Genomic DNA, 24,669 nt, shown 5'->3' on the forward strand with positions numbered 1-24,669 from the left:
ATTTTGGGAGTAACTATAGTGCAGTTTTTTTCTTGCATTTCTAAGATTTGCATTTTATTTTCTAACTTTTAGCAGTAGTAGAAAAAGCTTTTGGCTTATTCTCTGCTGTCAAAGAGTGGTTATTTGGTCAAATTCAAAGTGCTTGTGATTTATTGTGATGCACATTTAATATTCACAGAAGCCCATGCACTTAGGAACTTATTTACTGAAATTACGCTGTACCAATTCAGGGAGGTTTTTAAAAAATTATTCTTAATTTTGTGATTATGTATTTTTTCCCCAAGGAAAGGAACTAAAGAATAGAAGGCATATTGAGCTCAAAAGAGAATGAAATATGTGACATTAGTTGAAACAGAGGGCCTCACCAGAGATGTTATGAAAATGTTTCATGCTATTTTTAAAAGAAATTTGCATACTCCACAGGTAGAATTCTCTGAGACTATCCACAAATTATTGCTTTAAATTGTATGTCATATTTTAAAATACTAATGGAAGGAAAACACCTAAGTATATAATTTCATTTTATACCCTTTTCTAAGTGAATCATGATATACTCGTTTCTAGTTTTTGAATTAGTGAATTTTAAATTAACAATTAATAAATGAAACCTGAATATAGGATTAAATATTATGATCTTATTTATTACCTGAAACATTGTTATTTAAATGTATCATTCTTATAGAGTCAGTATATTTGACATATATAAACAAACAGAAGAGGACATTTGGTTCCTTAATTAGAAAAATAATATTAATTAGATATACGCTCATTTTCAAAATTTGATGTATATTTTGATTAGTGGTATTTGCAAACTAAAGAATTTTCTTATAAAGTTTGGAAAAGAAAAATTTAGGAGACATTTTTTGATTATACAAAAATTTTAAGTTAAACTTAATACATTATCTGTAATTTTTAGTTTTATAGAATTAGAAAAATATTCTAAATGATCATAGCTAAAACTCTTTTTCGGGGCACCTGGGTGGCTCAGTCATTAGGCGGCTGCCTTGGGCTCAGTCATGATCCCAGAGTCCTGGGATCGAGTCCCACATCGGGCTCCCTGCTCAGCGGGAAGCCTGCTTCTCCCTCTCCTACTCCCCGTGCTTGTGTTCCTGCTCTCGCTGTCTCTGTCTCTGTCAAATAAATAAATAAAATCTTTAAAACAACAACAACAACAACAACAAAACTCTTTTTCTAAGAAAATAAAAGTTATGGAACTTTTGACAATTTCCCCTTGCCTTTCTACCATCTACGTAATCCGTCTCTACATTGCCTAAAATGGGAAGTGGTCTTAAAGGAAGTGGGACACTTTAAGTTATAACTCTCAAGTATTTTTGAGATTTACTTAAAGGTGAGCTTGACGACTTTAAGCTTGACAACAGTAGTTTCTTCATGTCAATTGAATATCCAGATGTAAAATGGAAAATATCAGAATACAGATGGAATGTCTAATGTGAATAAGTGTGATTCATAAGAATTAAGATACTTGAATTTAGGGGGGTGATAATGTGCATAAATCCTTAACACATCACTTACTCTGAGAGGTCAATAGGCCACTGCTGCCTCAGAGAGTTTTTGAAAAGTGCTTGAAATCTTATATGTATTGGATGTAAAGAGTAAATTGTTGTTTCTCACACTTAAAAGATATGCAGTTTGTCTGATTCGACGGACTTGGAAATTCCAAGAAAACGAGTCTGTATACTGAGCCTTGTCATTGCCTTCTAGGTATGTTTACCACAGCTCTAAATGGATGGTGGCGGGTAATGCTGACTCCCCTGTGCCCCCACGGGTGTACATCCATCCAGACTCGCCTGCCTCAGGAGAGACTTGGATGAGACAAGTGATCAGCTTTGACAAGCTGAAGCTCACCAACAATGAACTGGATGACCAAGGCCATGTGAGTAGATGGCTTCCCTAATGGGCCACCATGGGGTGGCGTAGCCACATCTACACTGTGTCTGACTGAAGGGCATGAATTTCTCTCCAAAGTTGATCAGCATGTGCCTCATCTGTGCAAAATCAAGGTTATATTTGCATCAGAGACTATGCCTGTTGCCTGAAGCGTATCCTATGAAATATTTAATAGGTTAAAACTAGATATTGTATTTGTATTGAAATGATAGAATCTCAGGCAGCCATTTTAGCCAAAACATTTGTTTGAAACACTATGAGGTGCTAATTATTATGCTCTGAATGTGAATACTAGGGAGTTGGGTTAACAGGGATAATGGTTTATTGTGTCCTGCCTGTATTCAGCTCTTTTCCCAGTTGAAGCTTATTGCTTCTCAGTAATGCTCCAGGCTTACAGGAGTTGTGTATTCCATCTGCAAGTTCCCAGTTGTTTTGTAATGGCATCTAACGTGTCAAAATATGTTACAACAACAACTCCTTTTAGTCTTAAAACTGCTGAAACATGATGCGTAAGTCAAAGTCAGTCATCCCAATAATATAGTGATTTTTAACACCTTATTGTTACGCAGTATTGTTCCTAGGCAAGATTTCTACGTTATTATTTTAATAAATAAGTAACTCTGGATACACGCTGATTTCCATCATAAGCTAGCATTTCTATTAGGTTTTTGTTATTTGAGAAGGTTTTGATTGAGGCAGGATTGAAATGCCTTTTGAAGAGTACGTCTTACATGCCAACTAGTTCGTTTCTCAAAGGGTGACATAAAGAGAGTATATTTATGAGCAAATCTTTTTTTTTTAAGATTTTTTATTTATTTATTTGACAGAGAGAGAGAGACCACGAGAAAGGGAACACAAGCAGGGGGAGTAGGAGAGGGAGAAGCGGGCTTCCCGCTGAGCAGAGAGCCTGATGTGGAGCTCGAACCCAGGACCCTGGGATCATGACCTGAGCCAAAGGCAGACGCTTAATGACTGAGCCACCCAGGCACCCCTATGAGCAAATCTTTTAAAACAAAAATGCAAACTGTCATAAACTAGTAATACAGTTATGATGGGAAATGATTTGCAAGTTGCTAGGCAGTATTGTAAGCAATTGACCTTAATAAAAACATTCAAGTATAAATTTTATTGTGGTACAAATTCAGTATCTAGATTTTTAAGATATATCTATCTTACCTTGCTTTTGTTTGTTTGTTGCCTTTTATGATTTAAAACAAAATCAGATAAGTATCATAGTATATTTCATTTCTGAATCCAACTTCATGCCCTGTATTTTAGTGCATTACTTCATTTCTGTTCTTTTTATTCTTTATGTACACAGTCAAGTAGTAACAGTTATTTTTCACTTGACTTCAGGGAAGGAACACTAGTTTCTACTGTCTCATTGAGGGCACTGGCTGAAATTTTGCCAGCATGTTCATTGAGGGGTCTTTTGTTTTTGGAGTAGAAAATTTAAAAATAATGCCATTAAGCGTGACTTGTTTTCAAAAGCTTAAATATCCTCTACTTTTCTGAGTTCTACAGTTTGAGAACATATCTTTTAAAGAGATAACTGGGTCTAAAAAATATACACTATCACATATAAGGTACACTTCTTTAAATAATTTAAATCTGGGCGCCTGGGTGGCTCAGTCGGTTGAGCATCTGCCTTCGGCTCAGGTCATGATATCAGGGTTCTGTGATTGAGCCCGGCATCGGGCTCCCTGCTCAGCGGGGAGTCTGCTTCTCCCTCTCCCTCTGCTTATGCTCTCTCTCTGTCAAATAAATAAATAAAATCTTTAAAAAAATTAAATACATACAGAAATAAATAAATAATTTAAATCAATATGGTCACTTTCTAATTCTAATTCTTTCAGATGAAATTATTGGCTTTATATATAATACTCAATATATCTGTAGTATTTGTATAGATAGAGTAATTTGTTTCTATAATTTTAACTTTGTAATTTCACTAGACTTTATGTAAAACAGTATTTTCTAGAGGAACAGAACCAGTAGAATGTGTATAAATATATACATGGAGAGAGGTTTATTTAAGGAATTGGCTCACATAATTGTGGGGGCTAGTAGGTCCCAGATCTACAGAGCAGGCCAGCAGGCTGGGGACCCAGGGAAGAGTTGATGTTGCTTCTCAAGCATGAAGGTGGTCTCAAAGCAGAATTCCTTCTTCCTCAGGGGATCTCAGTCTGTTTTTCTTAAGGCCTTCAAGTGATTGGATGAAGCCCACCCACATTATGGAGAGTACTCTGCTTTATTCAGAGTCTACTGATTTAAATGTTAACCTCATCTAGGAACACCTAGGTGACTCAGTTGGTTGAGCGTCTGACTCTTGATTTTGGCTCAGGTCCTGATCTCAGGGTTGTGAGATTGAGCCCTGCACTGGGCTCTGCACTCAGTGCAGAATCTGCTTGAGGTTCTCTCCCTCTCCCCCTGCCTTCCCCCCCCCCCCCCCCCCCGCTTACAAGCTCACTCTCTCTATGTCTGTCTCTCTGAAATAAATGAATAAATAATATAAAAAATAAATGTTAACCTCATCTAAAAAATACCTTCATAGCAACACCCAGACTGATGTTTGCCCTAATACCTGGATAACATGGCCTAGCCAAGTTAACACATAAAATTAATGAGTGCACAGAATTTAGTTAAACACAAAAGAATACACTGCAAATTGAAATTCAGTTGTTTATGCCTAAATAATTATAATATTTCACTTTTAGGAAAAGCGAAAAACATAACAGAAAACAGGCAAAACCTAGAGAAATGTGTCATCTATCAGTTAAATTTTTCTTTTAAGGTTGTGGCACAGGAGGTAATTAATGAGTGTGGAAACAAAGAGAAAGATATATACCTGTCCATTTAGGAAGCAAGAAAATTGCTTTTGCACTTGGTAAAAATGTATGAATCAGTTGATACTAGAGAGAATGTAGGAGAAAAAATGCTCTTTTCCATTATTTATTTAAAAAATATATTTTTTAAGACTTTGTAAAATGTAGTGTAACATAAAAAGCCATCGTCTCTGCCTTCAGTGATCTAGCCTAGATGGGGAGAGTTGGCTCAGAGAAGTACAGACCCCACATTATTCCAGCCAGGAGAGATTGGGAAGGTTTCATGAGGAACGTGTCTACTGTATTTAGTTACTCAGTTTGATGACCTCAAATGAGGTTAGTTCGAGATTAGGAATTCTTTTCTTAGTCCATTGTTGCTGTGACTCAGCATCTAGGAAGACAGTAGTACCATTATGGTGGGACTTTCTAATTCAGTTTCATCATTTCCTGATACAGAGACCTCTCAGGGACTCACCCCTCTACCATCATGTGGTTGAGGTTCTCCTGCCCCCAAAATCTAAAGGAAGTGACACTAATTTCTAATTAATCAAGCTGTAGACTTAAATGAGAGGTGATTTTCTAATTTACTTTCTAACTTGCTTTCTTACTTTTTTTTGGCCTCTCAGTTCCAGTTTTACTCTGTGAAAAATATAAGCATTCAATGTAGTACCCTGAGAACTGCATGTATGACTTGGGACTTTTATTAAACACGGTGTGTTTAATATAGGAATCATATCCTCACAGGGCTGTGGCTGGACCTAGACCCTTATGAGACATGAAATTATATGCCATTGGGTTTTCCTCAATGTGACTTCATCTTTCCAAATACAGGGATTGTTTAGAGAGAAATATTGGTGAGAATCTAGAGTGGAATGTTCTACCACTCCACAACTAATCTTTGAATGTTGTAAAGACTTTATAATCTCTACTTACTCCTTCGGGAATCTTAGTCAGCTTTATGTTGGATTGTATACAATCTAAGACTGGTCCTTGGGCTACCAACGTGCAAATGGTTAGCATGCTTGGGTAAGATATTTCCTTCTCGTCCTCTGCATGTTTCCTTATTCATCTGGAATTTGTTATCTGGAGGGAAACATTTAGACGAGCATTTCCCTAAAAAATTAGAGGAGCGCCTGGGTGGCTCAGTCAGTTAAGTGGCCAACTCTTCATTTTGGCTCAGGTCATGATCTCAGGGTTGTGAGATCAAGCCTCACCTTGGGGGGGTCTACGCTCAGCAGGGAGTCTGCTTGGGATTCTGTCTCCCTCTCCATCCCGTTCTCTCTTTCTCTCAAATAAATAAATAAATCTTTAAAAAACTAGAAGACATTTAACAGGTAATGGTGCCTTTAAACCTTGGCAGGACTCATACCCACAGGGTTGGGGTGTTTTGGAAGGAAGGATGGCCAGTCTGCCACAGTCAGGGGACCTGTGGAGAATCTCTTTCTCAGCTGCTGAGGAGTCAGTGACATAGAGTCACCCTAGCTCTACGTTTGTCCTCACCCTCTTCCCATTTCTGCTTGAGATATCAGGTGGGGAGGCAAGGTGTTACAGGGGAGATTCCCAAGGTCTCCTTGATGGAAGGAACTTGCAACAGCTTGGAGTTCCAACATGTTCATGTTCATAAGCATGTCAGTTTGGCTTTCTGAGGCTTGGTTTTCTCATGTGTTATGTTAGAACCAGAGAATTTTGAGCGAATCAGATGAGCTGATGAACTTGAAAGTACATGTGTATAAGGAGTGTTTCATAGACAGTGTGTGTGAAACAAACCCAAGGCCATCTTGCTATGGAGCTTGTGATCTGGTGTTACTGTCTTGACCCCTACCATTTATAGTGAGTCAGTACCAGGTGGCATCAGTAATGCAGGGAGCCAAGGATCTGCTCCTCCTTGGCCCTTTGCTTGACTTGTTCCAGCACGGGCATTTAGATCATCTAGAAAATTTCCAGAGTCAGCGGGTAATGTTTCCTTATTGAGCTGTTCTGTAAGGCACAGCTGGCTTGTCTGTCAACTTCAGGCACTGTAGGCCCTTCACATTAAACATAAATAATATCATGCTTCTTTTGACTCAAAACTAGTGTCTTTAGAGTGGAAAAAATGAGGATTAACCTGCACATGGGACAGCATTCTATGTTTATGAACGTTAGTCCTTGTGACAATCTGTGTTACAAGGTAATGCCGAAAAGAAAAAAAAAATCCTCCTTTTAAACAGAACAGAGAGCATGGAACATGCAGATCAGATATAATTATTTGAGTTTAAGCTTTATCATTGTGTCTCCTTGCTTATAAGGCCAGTAGTTCTCCTGGTTCTACTTGTTTTATTAAATAAGCAAAATGTTATTGATCACTCATCATTATGAAGTTTGACAGATCATTAAAAAGCAAATAATGCCATTTTATACAGAAGAACTGAGGCTTATTTAGCATTCCCTGAAAACATCTGGGGATATACAAATTCCTAGAGATAATATTAAAAGCATGTTATTTTGCTGGAAAGATCCCCAGATTACTATTGGCAGTTGCCCTTTAATGTGCAGACATAGGCATACATCAGCTCTTTCTATACCCTACCCCAATATACCCCACCTTATGTCATTTTGGAAATTCTGTAAAGATAGGAAGAAATAAGTAAAATTTAAATATATAGCTATATGGAGGAATCTGCTTGAGAGAACAAAGACTTCCTAAAACAAGAACCTATATTCATTGGGTAGTAAGCGGAAACCCAAATCAGTTTTTGTTTCCTTCAATCCAAGTCAGTTTATTCCAGTTTTCTGAAATTAGCTATGTACTTATTTTTGTCTGTTTGATGTAAAGTAGCTTTCTCCACTTTCTCTTCTACCCTGGAATTTGCTGATCACTAGAATCATTAGAATAAATCTTACACCTATGTTTTTCGGACTTTTTACCTGACTCACATAACTAGATGTACATGTTACGTTGTGACCTGGTATAAACACACGCAAAGAAAACAGACAATGTTTTGCAAAATAGTACTTATCCTTACTATAAGGAGCACACTCTATGTTTCTACTTTATAATTTTATTTATTTAAAAAATTTCCGGTTGCAGCTGTTTAAATTGATTTTTGTGAGCCACTAATGGATTACTGAAGTTCTGTCCTTTTTTTAGACCTGGAAAGAGACTTTTCCAGAGGTTGCAGATTCATGTGTGTATCTGCAGGTGACTGTGAGGGCTATTGTATTCTCTTATCCTTTCCTTATATTTGTGCTATACCCTCCCCGCCCCCGCCCCATCAACCAGGTCTGGTGGGCAGTGTCATTAGATCTGCCATCCAGGATCTCTTCCACTGATAGAAAGAAAATTTTAGGGTAAAAAAACAAAACAAAACTGACCACCATGCTGGTTATTACTGCCAGAGGGGAAAGACATCCTCTGGTGGCTGCAAACATGCTCTCCAGGTATAGGGCTATTTGTTTTGGGGCTGACCAAATATTCTGAATTTGGCTTTGTTAAACTGCCCGTATCCTGAAAAACACGAGGCAGGTCAACCACTGTGTTTTTCCAAGACTTTGTTGAAGGATTTCTCCTCTAAACTCTCAACTCCCTAAACCTGAATTCAAATCGTGTAACTCAGGGAAGATACAGCTCTCTTAACTAAACTCATTAACCAATACCTGAATGTGGACTCCCAGCAGCAAATAGAAAAATTCATTGGGTAAGGCTATTTTTTTGTTACTCCATCTCCTATACCTTGAAAGCATAAAACATAAAGAAAAAGAAAAAGATTCACCCACAATCCCATTATCCAGAGATGATAACTGTTCCTATCTTTCTGTGGGTCCTTTTTACTGTCTTCATGTCATTGTGATTAGTTTATAAACAGCTTGGATCATTTAAGGTTTAAAAAGAAGCATTTTATTTTGTGGTTAAAAATGTCCTAAACAGCACTTAGTAATGGCTGAATAACATCTATCCCATTGTATGGATTTTCATTTACTTAACCAATCTACTCATGTAAGTGGTTTATAGTTTATCCACTGTTATATAATGGGGCGCTGCCAATCTCTATACATAAAGCAATTTTTTTGGATTTGAAATATTTTCTTGGATAAATTCTCAGAAGTGGAATCATGAGGTAGAAAGTAGTTGAACCATATTATCAGATTTCCTTAGAAGAGCCTGAGTGCACCAGCTTTTCTATCCCCAGGTGCCTGGGTTTTGGAAGTTTCGCTCTGATGGAGACATGGACACTGGGTTCTCCAGGCAAGCCAGGGATGTTGTAAGCCACACACAAGGCAGACTCTTGGGTATCCTTAGAATTCCTTTTGCCCTTGAATAGACACGTTGCTGTCACCAATGGAGGAAAAGTGTTCTCTGAAGAAAACCTTGGTGTGCAAATACTTATTTTTAGGGGATGGGTGTGTGGAATTTAAATTATCATTTCAATCTCATTTTTAGTTTTGCTGGTTTGGACTCTTATGTTCCATCTGGCTCATTATAAATAAAATACTGATAGATTTATTCTTGTATTTTCAGAAACAGAAAATTAGATGTTAAATTCATGGTTGTACACCGTGTTCCACCAAAATAATGATTTTTTTCCTTTTGTATTTTTATGCATATTTTACAAATAACTTCTTAGCCCTCCCTTGCCAGTTTTGACATACTTTATTAAATTGGCACTTCTGCATCCTTGGACATTTTCATTTCCAACTGGGATTTATTTTACACATTAAATATTTAGTCATGGTGTTGAGATTGGGCAGAAGTTGTTGATATATTTGGCTTTCTTTCCTTGACACAGATTATTCTTCATTCTATGCACAAATACCAACCGCGGGTCCATGTCATCCGTAAAGACTGCGGGGATGATCTTTCTCCCATCAAGCCTGTTCCATCTGGGGAGGGAGTAAAGGCATTCTCCTTTCCAGAAACTGTCTTCACGACTGTCACTGCCTATCAGAACCAACAGGTATTGTTCTCAGAATTGCTATCTTTCTAGACTTTTTGTTTCAGGTGTCAATATAAAGCTAGCTATCCTTTTCACTGTATCTAAATGTTATGAAGTGTCATAAAGCATTTGCCATATAAGACATCCAGGATATGTGTGTGTGTGTGTGTGTGTGTGTGTGTGTGTGTGTATAAACAGTTTTTTTATCCATGATTCCCCAAGTAAGGCTACTTCTAGTGAGAATTTCTTTAGAAAAGAATGTGTTTCATGACTAACAGTGTAGGTTTGCTTTCCATTTTGAGATGTCGAATCATGATGTCATAATTAAAATAAAAAATCATGTGGGGGCTCCTGGGTTGTTTAGTTGGTTGAGTGTCTGACTCTTTTTTTTTTTTTTTAAGTTTTATTTATTTATTTGACAGAGAGAGCGCAAGTAGGCAGAGCAGTAGATAGAGGGAGAGGGAGAAGCAGGCTCCCCACAGAGCAGGGAGCCCGATGTGGGGCTGGATCCCGGGACCCTGGGATCATGACCTGAGCCGAAGGCAGATGCTTAACCAACTGAGCCACCCAGGTGCCCCTGAGTGTCTGACTCTTGATTTTGGCTCAGGTCATGATCTCAGGGTCCTGAGATTGAGCCCTGAGTCAGGCTCTGCACTGCACGTGGAGCTTGCTTAAGATTCTCTCTCTCTCTCCCTCTCCCCCTCCCCTCCACTTACTCTATCTCTCTTTCTCTACCAAAAAAAAAAAAAAAAGGCATGTGTATTGCCTAGGAAATAGACATGTAGAATATGAAACCTGGATTGTATCATAGAGCACGGGATTTGATAATTCACATTATTTTAAAACTATAATCCATGTATTATAGGAAATATTTCAGAAGCATTTATCTTATGTAGTCATTTGGCATATATACAAAAAGGGCTATTTCTTTTAAGATATGCTTTAATTGTGACAGAGGGTGATACATATGCTTATAGCCTGAGAGATCAGCAGTTGTGGGGCAATCTTTTCATAAAATTAGTAATAATTTCAAAAGTGAAATATTTCTTTTCAATATAGGTAAGCATATGTATTTCTTTAAGGCTGTGTCAAGTAGGTGGAAAATGGATTCAAGGTGATTATTTAGTCCATGCATTTATGGCCAGTTTTCATAAAAAATAGTGATGTAGTTGAGGCTGATGTGGTCTGTGGTAGACTTTTTTTTTTTTTAATTTTAGTGGTCAGGAGAATTATTTTAGGTCTCCACTTCTCTTTACATTTATTTACATCTTAAATTTTAAGGCTTTAAAATCTCCTGGTTGTGGTTTTTGTTGTTAACACTTATGAGGAGATTTGGATCCTGTCCCCTGCATCTTCCTCCTGGGCTGGGAGGTACATCTACTGTCATCCATGCGGAGCCGCCAGTCCCACAGCTGAAGCCATCCTGTCATCTCACTCACATTGTCACGCTTTTGTATAGAAGTTAACCTTTAGAAGGACTGGAGATAATTAGGAAAATATTCTTAAAATACGTTAGATGCAGAAAATGATTTCTTTTTTTTTTTTAGGAAAAGTATAACGCATGAGGAGAAAAGAGCAGAGACGTTTAGTACCTTTTAAGCAACCCCAGTTTATCTGTCTCTCTTTTTGTCTCAAACACCAACACATTAATAATGTCAAATGTGTATTTTTCTCCCAGCCTCTGTGATACAATAAACAAGATGCAGTGGGCTTTTGGTACATGTTGGTGACTAATAGCAATTGACAAACGTTGACAAATCGATAATAGGGTAAAAAAATTAGAAGAAGGGAAACTGATAATGACCAAATACAATGATGTTCATTTTTTAACTTCCTGGCTCCTATTTTAAGAACTCAGGGAAAATGGGTGGTTAACAGCATGGGGTTCTGAAGCCCAGGGTCCCAGCCTAGTTCTACAGGCAAGTAACCTTATGATCATAGGAAACTTAAGCCTCAGTTTAAAAGAAAACATAAGGTTGGGATAATAACTACATATAAGTTGCCGTGAGAATTAAATGAAATATGCGTATAAAATTCTTAGTACAGCATACATAGTATGCACTCAGTAATAAAAATAATGGCAATAGTAACATATCTCTATTCAGACAAGGCACCATTATATAAATCTCTACTCTTTTTTGAAATAGTATTTTAAATGAACATTTAAATTATTTAATGTTATTTAAATATTATTTAAATGAACAAAGAATTCAGCTATAATGAACTATAAAGAATTCCTTCAGGACAATATATAGGGGGATTGCACATGAGTTTTCAGAGATGCCTTTTCTTTGCCTTCATGTTATCCAACAGTGTTCATTTGTCCTTAGCTAAAATGGCACTGTCAGAAGTATGTTCATTAACTTTGTAGATTCCACTAAACCAAAGAGCATAGAAAACAAAGCATGATGTGCTTCTTAGAAAATAGGCTGTAACTCCCTTTGGGCAAGGAGGAGATCTATTAAGAAAGAGGTGAGATGTTATTAGTGTCAATTATAAGATGGTGTAGCTAAAAAAAATTTTTTTTTTTAAAGATTTTATTTATTTATTAGACAGAGAGAGAGACAGCGAGAGAGGGAACACAAGCAGGGGGAGTGGGAGAGGGACAAGCAGGCTTCCCGCTGAGCAGGGAGCCCGATGTGGGGCTCGATCCCAGGACCCTGGGATCACGGCCTGAGCCGAAGGCAGTCGCTTAACCAACTGAGCCACCCAGGTGCCCCCCAAAATTTTTTTTAATGGAGATGATTAGACCATTTGTAAAAATCCTACTCCCAAATTTCTGTTAAAATTAAAACATTTATTTCTACTACATGAATAAGATTTAATCTCATTAGAGCCTTTCAGTAATGGTTAGCTCTGATTAGACATTCACTGTAGGGCTCTGACAAGGTCAGGACTCAACAGAAAACAGAGGAAAGAATAAAATTACCAGATGAGAGCCATAAAGATGATTCAAAGAGAGACAAAGAAAAATACAGAGGCAGAAAAGTTAAAGAAGCGGATAGTACCTAATTCTGAAGAAGAGAGGGATGCGTAGGAGCTTAATGGCATTCAAGTGTTGTAAGTAACTTGACTAAGTAGAAGGTGGATATTAGTTGTTACCCATTACCAAGAGGAACAGGATTAAGCCATGTCACAGAGTTAAAGGGAAGAGCTTTAGTTCTGAGGGATTGTCAAACAAAGGACTGGTTATCAACAGATGATTCAGAATTTCCTTCTCTAGTGATATTAAAAGCAAAAGATTCTATTTACAGAGTTTGAAAAGGGGTGGGGAATGTCTTTTTCATAGCAGATGAATATCTAGGTGATTTCTGAAATTTTCTTCTAGCTTTGCAGCTAAGGTAATAAAATACCTGAGAAATAGGGGAGAGGAACACAGTCAATTTTGTAATTACTTGTAGTTCTTCCACCATTTCTCTTTTTAATGACCTTACTTGACATTTAGAATATTTGATATGAATTTTGTACTCTGCAGATTACTCGCCTGAAGATAGATAGGAATCCATTTGCCAAAGGCTTCCGAGACTCTGGGCGTAACAGGTAAGACTTAGTGAAGAACATTCTGGCTCTGATAAATATATTTGGCTTTTTGTTGTGAATTTTCCATGACAAGGTAAACAGTTAAAGTTACTGACATGCTTTTGAAATAATTTTCTGATGAGGATTAAAATTTGTCGGTACCGCTGGGCCTTGGATGTAACTTATTTTTGGGTGTAGTGCTATGGCCTGCCCATTCCTAAGGGAAATTTTGAAGTGGGATGCTGGCTGAAAAATGCAAGTTCTCAAGGTGCACAGTGCATGCCACCTCTGAAAGGACCTTGAGGAAACCTGTCTTTCAGACTCAGGGGTTTCAGTATCTCAAGTCAATAGCCTACCCTTTAGGCCCCGGGGCTTCAATATTCCAAGTCAGTAGCCTCTCTGCATCTGCTGTTGTTTTATAATTTGCTTAGTGATGTCACAACAATCTATTGATTCTGTCTTCAGAATATGATGGGGTTCCGTTCCCTCAGATTTCCAGCTAGAATATGAAACTACTCCCCATTGCCAAGAGAGCTGATGTTCTTTAGTTTCCAAATTTGTCTTGGCTGAGCTGACAGCTACACACTTGTTTATTTTTTCTGTGTCGTGTTTTATGGTGTTTGTACTAGGAGGGGAGAGCAACAATAATGAATTCCACTCTGTTACTTTTATCAAAAAGCAGATCACCCTTGTGTGTGCCATGGGCTTTTGAATTTATTGATATGATTCTATTCCAATATAGTCTGGTGCAACATTTTCTAAAATAAGTACTGATAGTAATAAAGAGTAATAATAGACTAACAACATTCTCCAGACGCCTTTTCAGGGGAAGGCTTTGACTTAAATGTTTTTAAAGCTTTTAAGAAGAAATATTTGAGAAATTTTTATTACTTTACTCCAGAAATTATTCTAATACTTCTTGAAAACTTGGTATTCTTGAAAACTTGGTCTAGGCTGCGTCTACAGGAAGTCAAAATCCCCAATTGTTTTGTTTTAGGGACAGTTTGATTTAAAATTGTAGAGCGAGAACAATCAGGTGGTAGTCCAGATTTTTAGTTTCTCCCAGCTGATTATTTGGGCAAGGCTGGTGCAGAGATCTTTTCTCAGAATACAGTCAAGTGCTTGCAGAATATACTCATATGCAGCGGCATTGTTTAAACACCATGCAACATGAGGACTAAAATGCAGCTGAAATGCATTGAGAGTAGAGTAGCCTTTAATTTAGTGCAGGTACATCAACAAGACGGACTAATAATAGGACTAATAATTCCCTCTAAAATTCTTTATTCTGTAGGAAGATTTGCAGGTATTCCTATAATACCTATTGCCTGATATATTGAAATCATTCTGCCTTTTTAGATGTTTGTTTTAATGTGAGAACAACTTTGCTTGGCTTTTGTTATGTTACATTGGCTCTTGGTTAACTTTGCTGTCCAGAGGAGTTTCTAAAAGCTGAATAATTTAGTAACTGAGAAGGTCACTGGTGAGGACTAATGGGAGCCTTTGGGGTGACTTCTTTTCTGCCTTGACAAATACTTTGATGGAATCTTCTTGTGGTTTTGGTGACAGCAGTATAGTATTTATCCATTTAAGGGTCTTGCATTACTTTCATTTCATTATTTTTTTTAAGTAGTGAATACATTTATTAAAATTCACTGCAACTCCAGGAAGGCAGCACGAGGCTTGAGGAATATAACAGCCAGAAACCGTGTCCAGGCTGCCCTGTAGGACTGACCTAGCAGACACCTCACTGCTATCGACACTGGGGGAATCACACTGCTTGGATACTGTTGGTTCATTTTTGAAACAATACATTTAAAAATATTTTTAAAGGTGTATTTTGGATAGATACCAATAGTGAATAAACCTACAAATAGAAGTGAGATGATAAGATGCCTAGGACAAGTTTTCAGGAAGAATTCTAGAAATGTCGGCATAATGAAAAGGCATTTGAATTTGGTCAGTGAAAAAAATCAGTGGGATTGGTGAAAATAAACTGCTAAGGTCCCTTGTTTGGTATCATGAGGTCAGAATGCTAGGTTTGATATGAAATTTTTCCTTCCTTTGTTTTACAAGTATATAGATGTGGCATCCGTGGTGCTTGCTACTATTTCTTTCCTGACTCTATAACTTTTAAAGTTTTTAATGGACATACAGGACATAAGGAATTACGTTTTAACACTTTTTAAATTTTGTTAAATTTTAAATTTTTTGTTTTGCTCCAAATGTTTAAGCAATATCGTAGTACAAGAAAATTATGCTGAGTCTATACATAGCTTTCTTATTAGTGACATGAATAATTTCACATTTCGTCTCATTAAAATTAGTTTTCCTGCTTATGATAGATAGCTCTTCAGTGCTTATTTTGGAATGCTAAATATTTATAAATCAACATTCTCTATTTAGAAATCTAATTTTAACATTTTCCATTGATAAATGCAAAAAAACTCATATATGGAGAAGAGGGAGTTTGGTCAGCTTTAAAGATTTCTAACATATATTTTCCTTAAAAAAAAAGTTTAAGTTTTATATAAGACTTGGAGTGTGCATTGGTGTTGAGGGCTTGGGGAAGGAGTGATATTTTTTCATATAAATAGAGAAGAAAGCCCATGAGAAAAAATTCATTTTATTTCTTTAATGCCCCTGGTCTGTAATATATAAATTCTGTTTTTATTTTTCCCCATATATGAAATAAACAAATTAAGCAGGACAAGAAATAAACACGGACTTGTGATTTTTTTTAAACTTTATATAAAATAATTTGCTTTAATTAAAAATTGTCCCTTCCTGGTTATTTATGGTTCTACAGCCTATTTTATAGGAATCAGTAGCTTCAGCCCTTAAAAGCTCTCCTGCAAGACATTTGCTACGTGCAAGAGAATTTATGTGCTGAGAATAGTTTCATTCTTCAGTTAGGCCTTAGGTTTGACCCTATAAAATTTTTTACTCAGGAAGGTACAGAAATTTCTTTGCTTTAAATACTTCAGGAAAAACATAACCATTTTACTAAATAAACTTGGCCATTTGATAGCGTAAATTAGGGTGGTGATAAAATGTGGAAATTGTTCAAAGGCATCTTGTATAAATTATCGCCTTGGCTACACTCCTGCAGGAGGTGCCTTTTATCTTTTCTTTAACTAGATGGGAAAAGTCTCCATTACTGGAGAAAATGAAGGTCTTTTTTAAAAAGTCCAGATTCAGCTAATAAATATTTTATAACTGTTTCCTGCAAAATATCTGAAATCCTTTCTGGAACTTGCAGGGTGAAACAGCAGCCTCAAGAAAAGTATCAATAGCTTCAAGTCATATCACTTGTAGATATGTCATTTTCAGAGCATCTCTTTAAAGCTTAGGGTTATATGTTTGCGATGATCAGTAATGTCTCCCCAAGAACTGGGTCTATGGATTTGTATCTGAAGCATAATAAAGTTTACACTGCTAAAACAAATGATGCAGTAATGATCCTCTCCATAGTTAATAAATGTCTAAGTCCAGTGGATGCTTATTAATTACCTCTTAGCAAACTCCCCTCGAGACCACTCCATGGCCACTTTGGTATCCTTAATATTCAAATCTATGACTATTGAAACTCATCTATGTGGTAACAAAAAAGCAGTTTTATACAAAACTGCATTCTGACATTCTTTAGCATTTAAAAAAGCTTGTTTCTAGAAAGTCATAAAACCTTGTACAAATGAAATATAGAGTAAGCAGATAAAAGAGTACCCAGCATTCATTAGTTGAGTATTAAATGCAACCTGCAGGCAACATGGGGTTTTGGGACTGACCAAGCTGCCAAACTGCCCCCAAATCAATACTTTAATGTACATAAAATATTATTGAGTAGATCTTGCTTGCATCTGGCTCATAGTCAGCCACAGATATGATGTCTGGTTTTGGAAAAATCACTTGGGAGCGCACAACTTTAGAGCTAGGAAAGGATGCAGAGCTTTCATAGTCTGATCCTCACTTTGTGGGAAACTGAAGTCCAGAGAGGTTAAAACATTTACTTAGGGTCACATAGTGAATTTTAATGAGTTGGAGCCATAGCCCAGTTCTCCTGACCCCCAATCCAGTGTTCTTACCGTGAAATAGTCCTCTCTCTGTAGAACACTGATTACATCCAAAGCTAGGTTCTGCCCTTCATGCTCAGTGCAGCCCAGGTGGAAGGCATGTGCAGGTCCACTCTGCCCTGCCCTCCCCTTTGGCAGCCCTGTCCTAGCACCTGTGTGGGGCTGGTGATGGCTTTTGGAGGTGCTCCCACAGCAGCACCCCCTGAACTCGTGACTTGAGAGATGAGTCAGGTTCATGTCTGGACTCATGTGAGGATGGTTCATGCACACAAGCCTGTGCGTGCACTCAATACCACCCATCCACACACACACACTGCTGTCCTTCTATCACTAAGATGGGGTACTGATGCTCCATGGAGTCATGATAGACATCAACAAATCAATGGAGTCTACAGTCTGAACACTAAGGAAGTAAATTCAGTGTGTAAAACCTTAGAACAGTAGGGCAAGTTGTGTAAGATGGTTTTATGTGCACATATCACTTACTAGGAGTGTTTAGAGAGTTTTCACCATGTTGTGTAGGTGGTATGACTCTGGGGCCGGGGGGTTCCTCTAGTCTTAATTCATAGTTCTTGATTTGGGGATGCAAGGTATCCAGAGGAGGCAGCAAGTTGAGTGCAAGTGATTAAAGACCCACTCTTTAACATTTGCATTAAATACAGATTATCTGTGTTAAATAAAACCGTATCTAACAATCACAAGAGAAGTCTGAATGTTGTTTGATACTAAGAAAGCAGGCATTTCCTACAATGGAGCTCTGTTTTCATGAAAATCACAGTGTTATTAAGATTAACAAATTGCTTAGGGCTTTGGTAGTTGAGGGAAGACTGGTGAGGTCTGAAGAATGGGCTAGTTGAGTGAAGCGCCTCATTTCCAGAACCTAGAGGACTTAGTTATCTGATTCAAGGAGAGGAGGACTCTGAATCACTTATAGTAGGAGATACATTTATGTATGTATTTAGATATATAATATATATATTGTTTTCAAATATATATATATTTGACATATATGTCATGCAAATAGTTTACAACCAACTTATCTTGTCTCTTTAAGTATCCGTTCACTAAGTGTATGTAGGGACCTTGAAAAGAATGTTTGATGCTAATCCTAGAGCCATATGTGGTACCGGCCTGTGAGATCACCTTTCTGTGTTCCTCCTGCATGTTGGGCTGAGAGGTCAGTGCTGCCTGCCAACCCCCTGGACTCCCTGTTGCTGAAGGGAGAGCCTACGCTGGCTGCACTGGGTGTGATGGAGATTGTGCGCGTGCGCCCCCCGCCCCAGAGAGAAGTTGGTTTTCTTTGGATGAGTGCTCTTCTAAAGCTGGCTACCAAGGCACCAAATGATGGGCAGAAATGCCTCTTCAGAAAAAGTGGCTTTACAGGGTCAGGCTTTTGTGTCAAAGTCTTCCTCATCAGAGGGAGAAGTAATGTTACAGTGGGAGAGGGTGGATTCCAGATCCCAGAAGAGCCTTGGACTCACATCAGCTAGGATGGACCTCTTCACCTGAGCTCCTTAGCACAGAGAGACAGCTTCTTATTCTCCGAGGTCGGCTTAGTTTTCTGAGAATGTTAACAGCATATCTTGGGTGGTTTCCATCGTCCTGTGCTCCTGGTGACAGAATGGTAGCCCATCTCTGAAGTGTTTCTTTCTGCCTGTGCCAAGCTCCTGCCCTACCAATGTGGGGGGACGCTGTCAACACCAGCGATGTGTTCTGAGCTGCTTATTACTGGCGAAAGCTCCAACTGCTCCTAACGAGGCTTCTTTTGTCCACCTCCATCCCAATCCTTCCATTTAGAATGGGTTTGGAAGCCCTTGTGGAGTCATATGCATTCTGGAGACCTTCACTACGGACTCTCACCTTTGAAGATATCCCTGGAATTCCCAAGCAAGGTAAAACACAAAGTCTCCTGGGTCATAGATACAGCCGGTTCTTGACTGGAAGCTCGGGCACTGAAAAATACACCTGTCGTCATTGGCATCCACAATGGCGACCTCATCACCAACATCCTCTTGTTACAGAATCCACCTCTTTTCTGTGAGGAATGGGGATGGGAACCAGAAAAATGGCTCTTGTGGTCATAGGTTAAGTCTTGCCATGTTTATCTATTTCACAACCTTTACTTCACCCTTAAATCTCTTGTTAAAATTATAGCTGGACTGTGGGCCCTTGTGCCAGGCCCACCTCACAGGGAATTGCCAGTGCCGGTCCCAGTTCACCCTTCCTTGCCACTTCTTTCTGCACTTCCTTCAGCACAATGGCCTCTAGGCAGGGTTCACCTGCTGGATTTATGCTGAGGAGGTCAGGCACCCTGGGGCTCACCTCTGAGTTTTTCCCCCAAGCTCAGGCTAGTGTTTCCTCAGAGGGAGCTGCTTGCAAAGGGATGATGCTTCCTCCTCTGCTCGGTAGGTAGGACTCTTGGCCCGCTCCTGCACTCAGCCTTTTTATGCCTGATCCTGCCCAGCACCCCAGTGACAATTAACATGCTGGGTTTTAGATAATTATCATTGACTGGATGGGGCTTTTAGATTATTTTGAGAAGCTATATAAAACACTGTTGCTGGAGCAATGAAGGCTTTACAACCTGTCCAGCCTGTTGGAATTCTCCTCTCCCCCTAAGTTCTGTCAAGTTTGCAAACATCAATCTGCCAGTGAATCCAGAGAGGGGGAGACGGCCACCACCGCCGTTATTGATTGGACACAAGGTCAACCACCCTCTCCGTTTCACAGGACTGTTTATTTGGTGGGCCTCTGCTCTTGTGTTAGCATGTGATTCACCAACCTGTGTTCTGGTTGGAAATGAGATTTTTGAAGTTCTAGACTATTGCCTTCTTGTAATAGCCCCATGTGATACAGCCGTGGGTACACACAAGCTTTCAGTGGGAAGCTGCAGATATGTTTGAGGCAGGGTGTGTCTTTGACCAATTTGGCTCTTTCCTTGGAATTCTTTTCCATTTTCATGCAAGAAAACATATTGATCCAGAGCAAGGTCTGCTGAAAGGGTAAAATATGGAAAGAAGAGAGGTGATGGCTATACTTTAGGAACAAGATACAGAGTAAGATGAAAGTTGTCAAGTTGCCAGGAAAGTATTTGTAAATATTTATTATAGAAAATCAGAAAACTTGAGGAAAGTTAATGGAGGGAGAAAATGTGAAAATTCTATGTGGCAGTGTCCTGATCTCTTCCGCAATAAAAAAAGAAAATTATTGCCTGGGGAGATCATATGCCTTGGAAATATTGAGAGGATCTGTGTCTAAAATATTTCAGTCTGAATTCAGTTAAATTATAATTCCTTGAGAGCCAAGACCATCTTGTTTTCATCGTTCCATGTAGGCTTCCTTGTGACAAGCTGTGTCTAGCTCATGCTCACAAAATTGAAAGGAAAACATGGCCGTGGAGTCGTTGCTCTTTACATTTCAACTTCTTTTGTAGGAAATACAAGTTCTTCCACATTGCTCCAAGGCTCTGGGAATGGCGTTCCTGCCACCCACCCTCATCTTTTGTCTGGATCCCCTTGCTCCTCTCCTGCCTTCCACCTGGGGCCCAACACCAGCCAGCTGTGTAGCCTGGCCCCGGCTGACTACTCCGCCTGTGCCCGCTCTGGCCTCACCCTCAACCGCTACAGCACATCCTTGGCCGAGACCTACAACAGGCTCACCAACCAGCCCGGCGAGACCTTCGCCACGCCCAGGACTCCTTCCTATGTGGGCGTGAGCAGCAGTACCTCGGTGAACATGTCCATGGGCGGCACGGATGGGGACACTTTCAGCTGCCCACAGACCAGCCTGTCCATGCAGATTTCAGGGATGTCCCCCCAGCTTCAGTACATCATGCCTTCACCCTCCAGCAACGCCTTTGCTGCTAACCAGACCCATCAGGGTTCCTATAACACGTTCAGGTTACACAGCCCCTGTGCCTTATATGGATATAATTTCTCCACATCCCCCAAACTGGCTGCCAGTCCTGAGAAAATTGTTTCTTCCCAAGGAAGTTTCTTGGGGTCCTCACCGAGTGGGACCATGACCGATCGGCAGATGTTGCCCCCTGTGGAAGGAGTGCACCTGCTTAGCAGTGGGGGTCAGCAGAGTTTCTTTGACTCTAGGACCCTAGGAAGCTTACCTCTGTCATCATCTCAAGTGTCTGCACATATGGTCTGATGAATCCTTGAAGTGAAACCATACTCAGATTGGTCTAATGTATTTTCTTTCTTCATTTTCTTTTTCTTTTTTTCTGAAAGCAATATGAAAAGAAACTATCAGTAGCTTGTAAGATTTACATGTAATAGGAAATGAAGGCTCCCTGAGTGTTTTGACTTCCTCATGGTGAGATTGTAATTATCTATGGTATATATGTAAACTGTACATAGCATGTGGAGTTTTGCAGCCTATAAAACCACATCCTCTCTCTTCCCCCCCCATTTCATCTAGTTGCACAGAGTGTTGGCATAAGTAGGATGTTTAACCAAAATTCTCAGACTCTTTTAAAAACCAAACAGCAAACTTAAAACTTGGCAGTGATACTAACCAGACCAAGACTTATAACTTAATTTATCAGAAAAATGCTCTACACAGTTTCATACTTGAGTGTTGATAACTAACAGTAACCAGCACACAGAGTCTTGTGATTTCTGTTATTCTTGGGCACAGTGTGAGAACCTAAAATGCAAAAGCCAGCTGAGGTCTAAGTATTAGTTCTGAGGTATTTGTAATCATGAAGGATTAGCTTTTGTGTTCCTGCTTGCTCTTGTTTGTCACAGGTATTAGATGATCTTGGTTCTGTAAAAATCCATGACCTATAATAATTATTTACTTAGGTAAGGTGGAAGAGAGGCTTATACTTTCTTTTCACTTTCCATTGGGTATGTAAGAGGTATTTATTCATCTGCAGAGAATAAATTTCCAGTATTTTGGATCTTTTGCTCGTTTTATTTAGTCAAAGTAGACCGTTAAAGAATGTTCTAGAAACATTTTTAAATTCCAGTTTTCATCGGGGAAGGACTATATGATATGAGTGGAATGCCAAAAAGAAAATAAACCCACCTCAAATTCTTTGATTCTAATGAGAAATGTCTATCTTTTTAAATCAAGAGGAATAATATTGTCAGCCATCCCTTAGGTATAATTTTTATAGTGTGGTTTTTCATTGAGGATATTTTTTCCATTTTGTTTTTGAGATTCCTGACCCGTGGTCTATAAGGAAGGAAAAAGGCATTTGTGCTACTTATTTATGTCTTGTAACTCCTACAAATTGAAACCTCCCCCCTCCTTAACCTTGTTTTTCTGTCTGCGTCTTTCCCGAAACAAATAGATTCTAGGCCTTTATGGTATTAAATAACACTGTAAGGAATTTCAGGGGGTTATCTCCAGCAATCTGTCTTTTGGGGGTTGTAGTGCAAAGGCCAAAGCCCATTACCATAAAGACCCTCTTAGAGGATGAAGGAGGAAGATACTAATTATGATAAAGGATCTATAAAACTTTTAACCTCAACAGCATTTTCACCCTCAAAACTGGAAAAATGAAAACAGGATTAGTTTTTGAAAAATCCCTAAAATAATGTATACATGGTTTAAGATTTCAAAACAAGTAACTTCGATAGCACATTAGGAGATGAATAGGAAAGGCTAAGAATGCATGATAAGGAGCATTACCGTATGTCTGTTGAGAAATTAAAATAATGTGTCTGTTCATTGACTCATTACCTTTCATATATTTGTCAAGCTAAAGCAGATTTCCTTCCCAAGCTAAGTGAGATTTCCTTTCAGTGCTAAACAGAGTTGCTTTAACTCATCCCTAGTTGAGATGGGGAAAGGGTGTAGCTCCTGACTTGCTTCTTTACTTTAAAACAGCATGGCTGTTAGATATTTAAGCAGATAACTGTTTGAAAAGTATTTGTACAGGATGTGACTCTGTTTATGGATATTGATAAATTTCCTCATGGATTTTGTAACAGTTCCTCAAATCAGTATTGGTTTTTACACTGAGGATTAGCATGAAGGGACACAAAATACTTCCAGTAGGTAGATCTGTAGAAGATACCTGTGTATGGTATTAATAGCTGGACAGAGATTTGGGAAAAGTCCTCATGAGTACATTCCAGCCTTAGCGCGTAGTACAATTCAAGAACGAGAAAGTTGTCTATCTTGAGAAAACATGGAAAGTAATGATCTATACTCATATGTATTAATAGGGAGAGCATTTTCCTTTTTGCTGTTGGTGATTTGAAATGATACAACAATATGAGTAGAATTTTTTATTAATTTTTTTGATTTAGCAATAGTGTACAAATTGCTGTTTCCTTTAGGTTTTACTGTAAATATTAATCACCATGTCACTTCAAAGACTAGCCTTTTATTGTTATATTAAATGACATACATGCATTGATAATTATAATTATATATCTGTATTTTATTAAAAAGTGCTTAAGAAATTATATATTAAAGTGTGTTACTAAACCCTTTTATGACTTTGGAGGGTAATCATTTAAAGTGTCTATAAATGTTGTTCCAAACACAGATTTTGTGGCTTTCGATTACAAGGCATGGAGAAATGGGTCTGGCATTCATTTTTCATGTGTTAAATATAATTTCTTGGGGGCCCTGACCATGTCATTGAAGGTGAAGCCCTGACAAATGTTGAACACATGAAAATTCAAATGTAAGAAGAGGAGGCCATGGTGGTATGTTTTGTTTCTGGTCCAGGGGAGAAGGGCAAGGATACAAGAATGAGCTGCTTATACCACTGACCAGTGATGACAGATCACTTCTAGACCCCTTGACTGGAAAACATTCCAAGGGGCATTGTCATGAGGTGAGGTTGCTGCTATCACAGCCAGTCACATTTTGAAAATTAACACTTGCTTCTATACAAGCTCCTTCCCAGAGGTCAACAGCTTTTCACAAGCAGGGCACCCACTTGCTGACCCCTGATTTCTGGAATGTAGGGGGTCAGGAGACTTTTGTGGCCCCCAGAAGAGACTGAAGCACAGTGTTGCTGATATAGCAAAGGGTCACACTCACTCCTTTAATTAGTGAAATTTTGAGCAAAAGAAACCTCACCTTTAAAATGTGAATTCCTTTTGAGACATCACTCCTCAGATTTAAACCTATCAGTAACTCACATCTTAGTATGAATTAGATGAACAGAAGCTTCGGAGGTAGCCAGAGGTTTGATTAGAAGAAAAGAGTAATCTTTGGAGTAGGGCAATTCTGGGAAGATTTGGATGGGGAGGAGGAGGTGCAAGGAGAAGGATCTCCAAGCAAACCTAGTGTAAAGCCATTAAAAATAATAATTTCATGAGCTTCTTTCAGGAGTCATTGTAGAGTTGGTGGTTGCTATGCTGATGCTCTCTCTAATTAGACGGGTTTGTAAAGAATCCTTTCAAAGTGCAATCATGCTGGGTTTCCTTATGGGGAATTTATTGACTCATCTACATG

At 38.6% G+C, this 24,669-nt stretch overlaps 1 protein-coding gene across 1 annotated transcript in view; it reads left to right on the top strand.

Moving 5' to 3' along the window:
• Window positions 1-23,693, top strand: part of TBX18 (T-box transcription factor 18) — a 29,686-nt gene extending 5,993 nt beyond the window's left edge. The window contains exons 4-8 of the mRNA XM_036101000.2: window positions 1,723-1,894; window positions 9,497-9,664; window positions 13,119-13,183; window positions 19,033-19,127; window positions 20,669-23,693. Coding sequence (XP_035956893.1) covers window positions 1,723-1,894; window positions 9,497-9,664; window positions 13,119-13,183; window positions 19,033-19,127; window positions 20,669-21,393 — 1,225 coding nt within the window. The 3' untranslated portion in view covers window positions 21,394-23,693. The remainder of the gene's footprint in view (window positions 1-1,722; window positions 1,895-9,496; window positions 9,665-13,118; window positions 13,184-19,032; window positions 19,128-20,668) is intronic.
• Window positions 23,694-24,669: the final 976 nt, after the last annotated feature.

The sequence above is a fragment of the Halichoerus grypus genome, chromosome 9, assembly GCF_964656455.1.
Source record: "Halichoerus grypus chromosome 9, mHalGry1.hap1.1, whole genome shotgun sequence".
In the NCBI taxonomy this organism is placed as follows: domain Eukaryota; kingdom Metazoa; phylum Chordata; class Mammalia; order Carnivora; family Phocidae; genus Halichoerus; species Halichoerus grypus.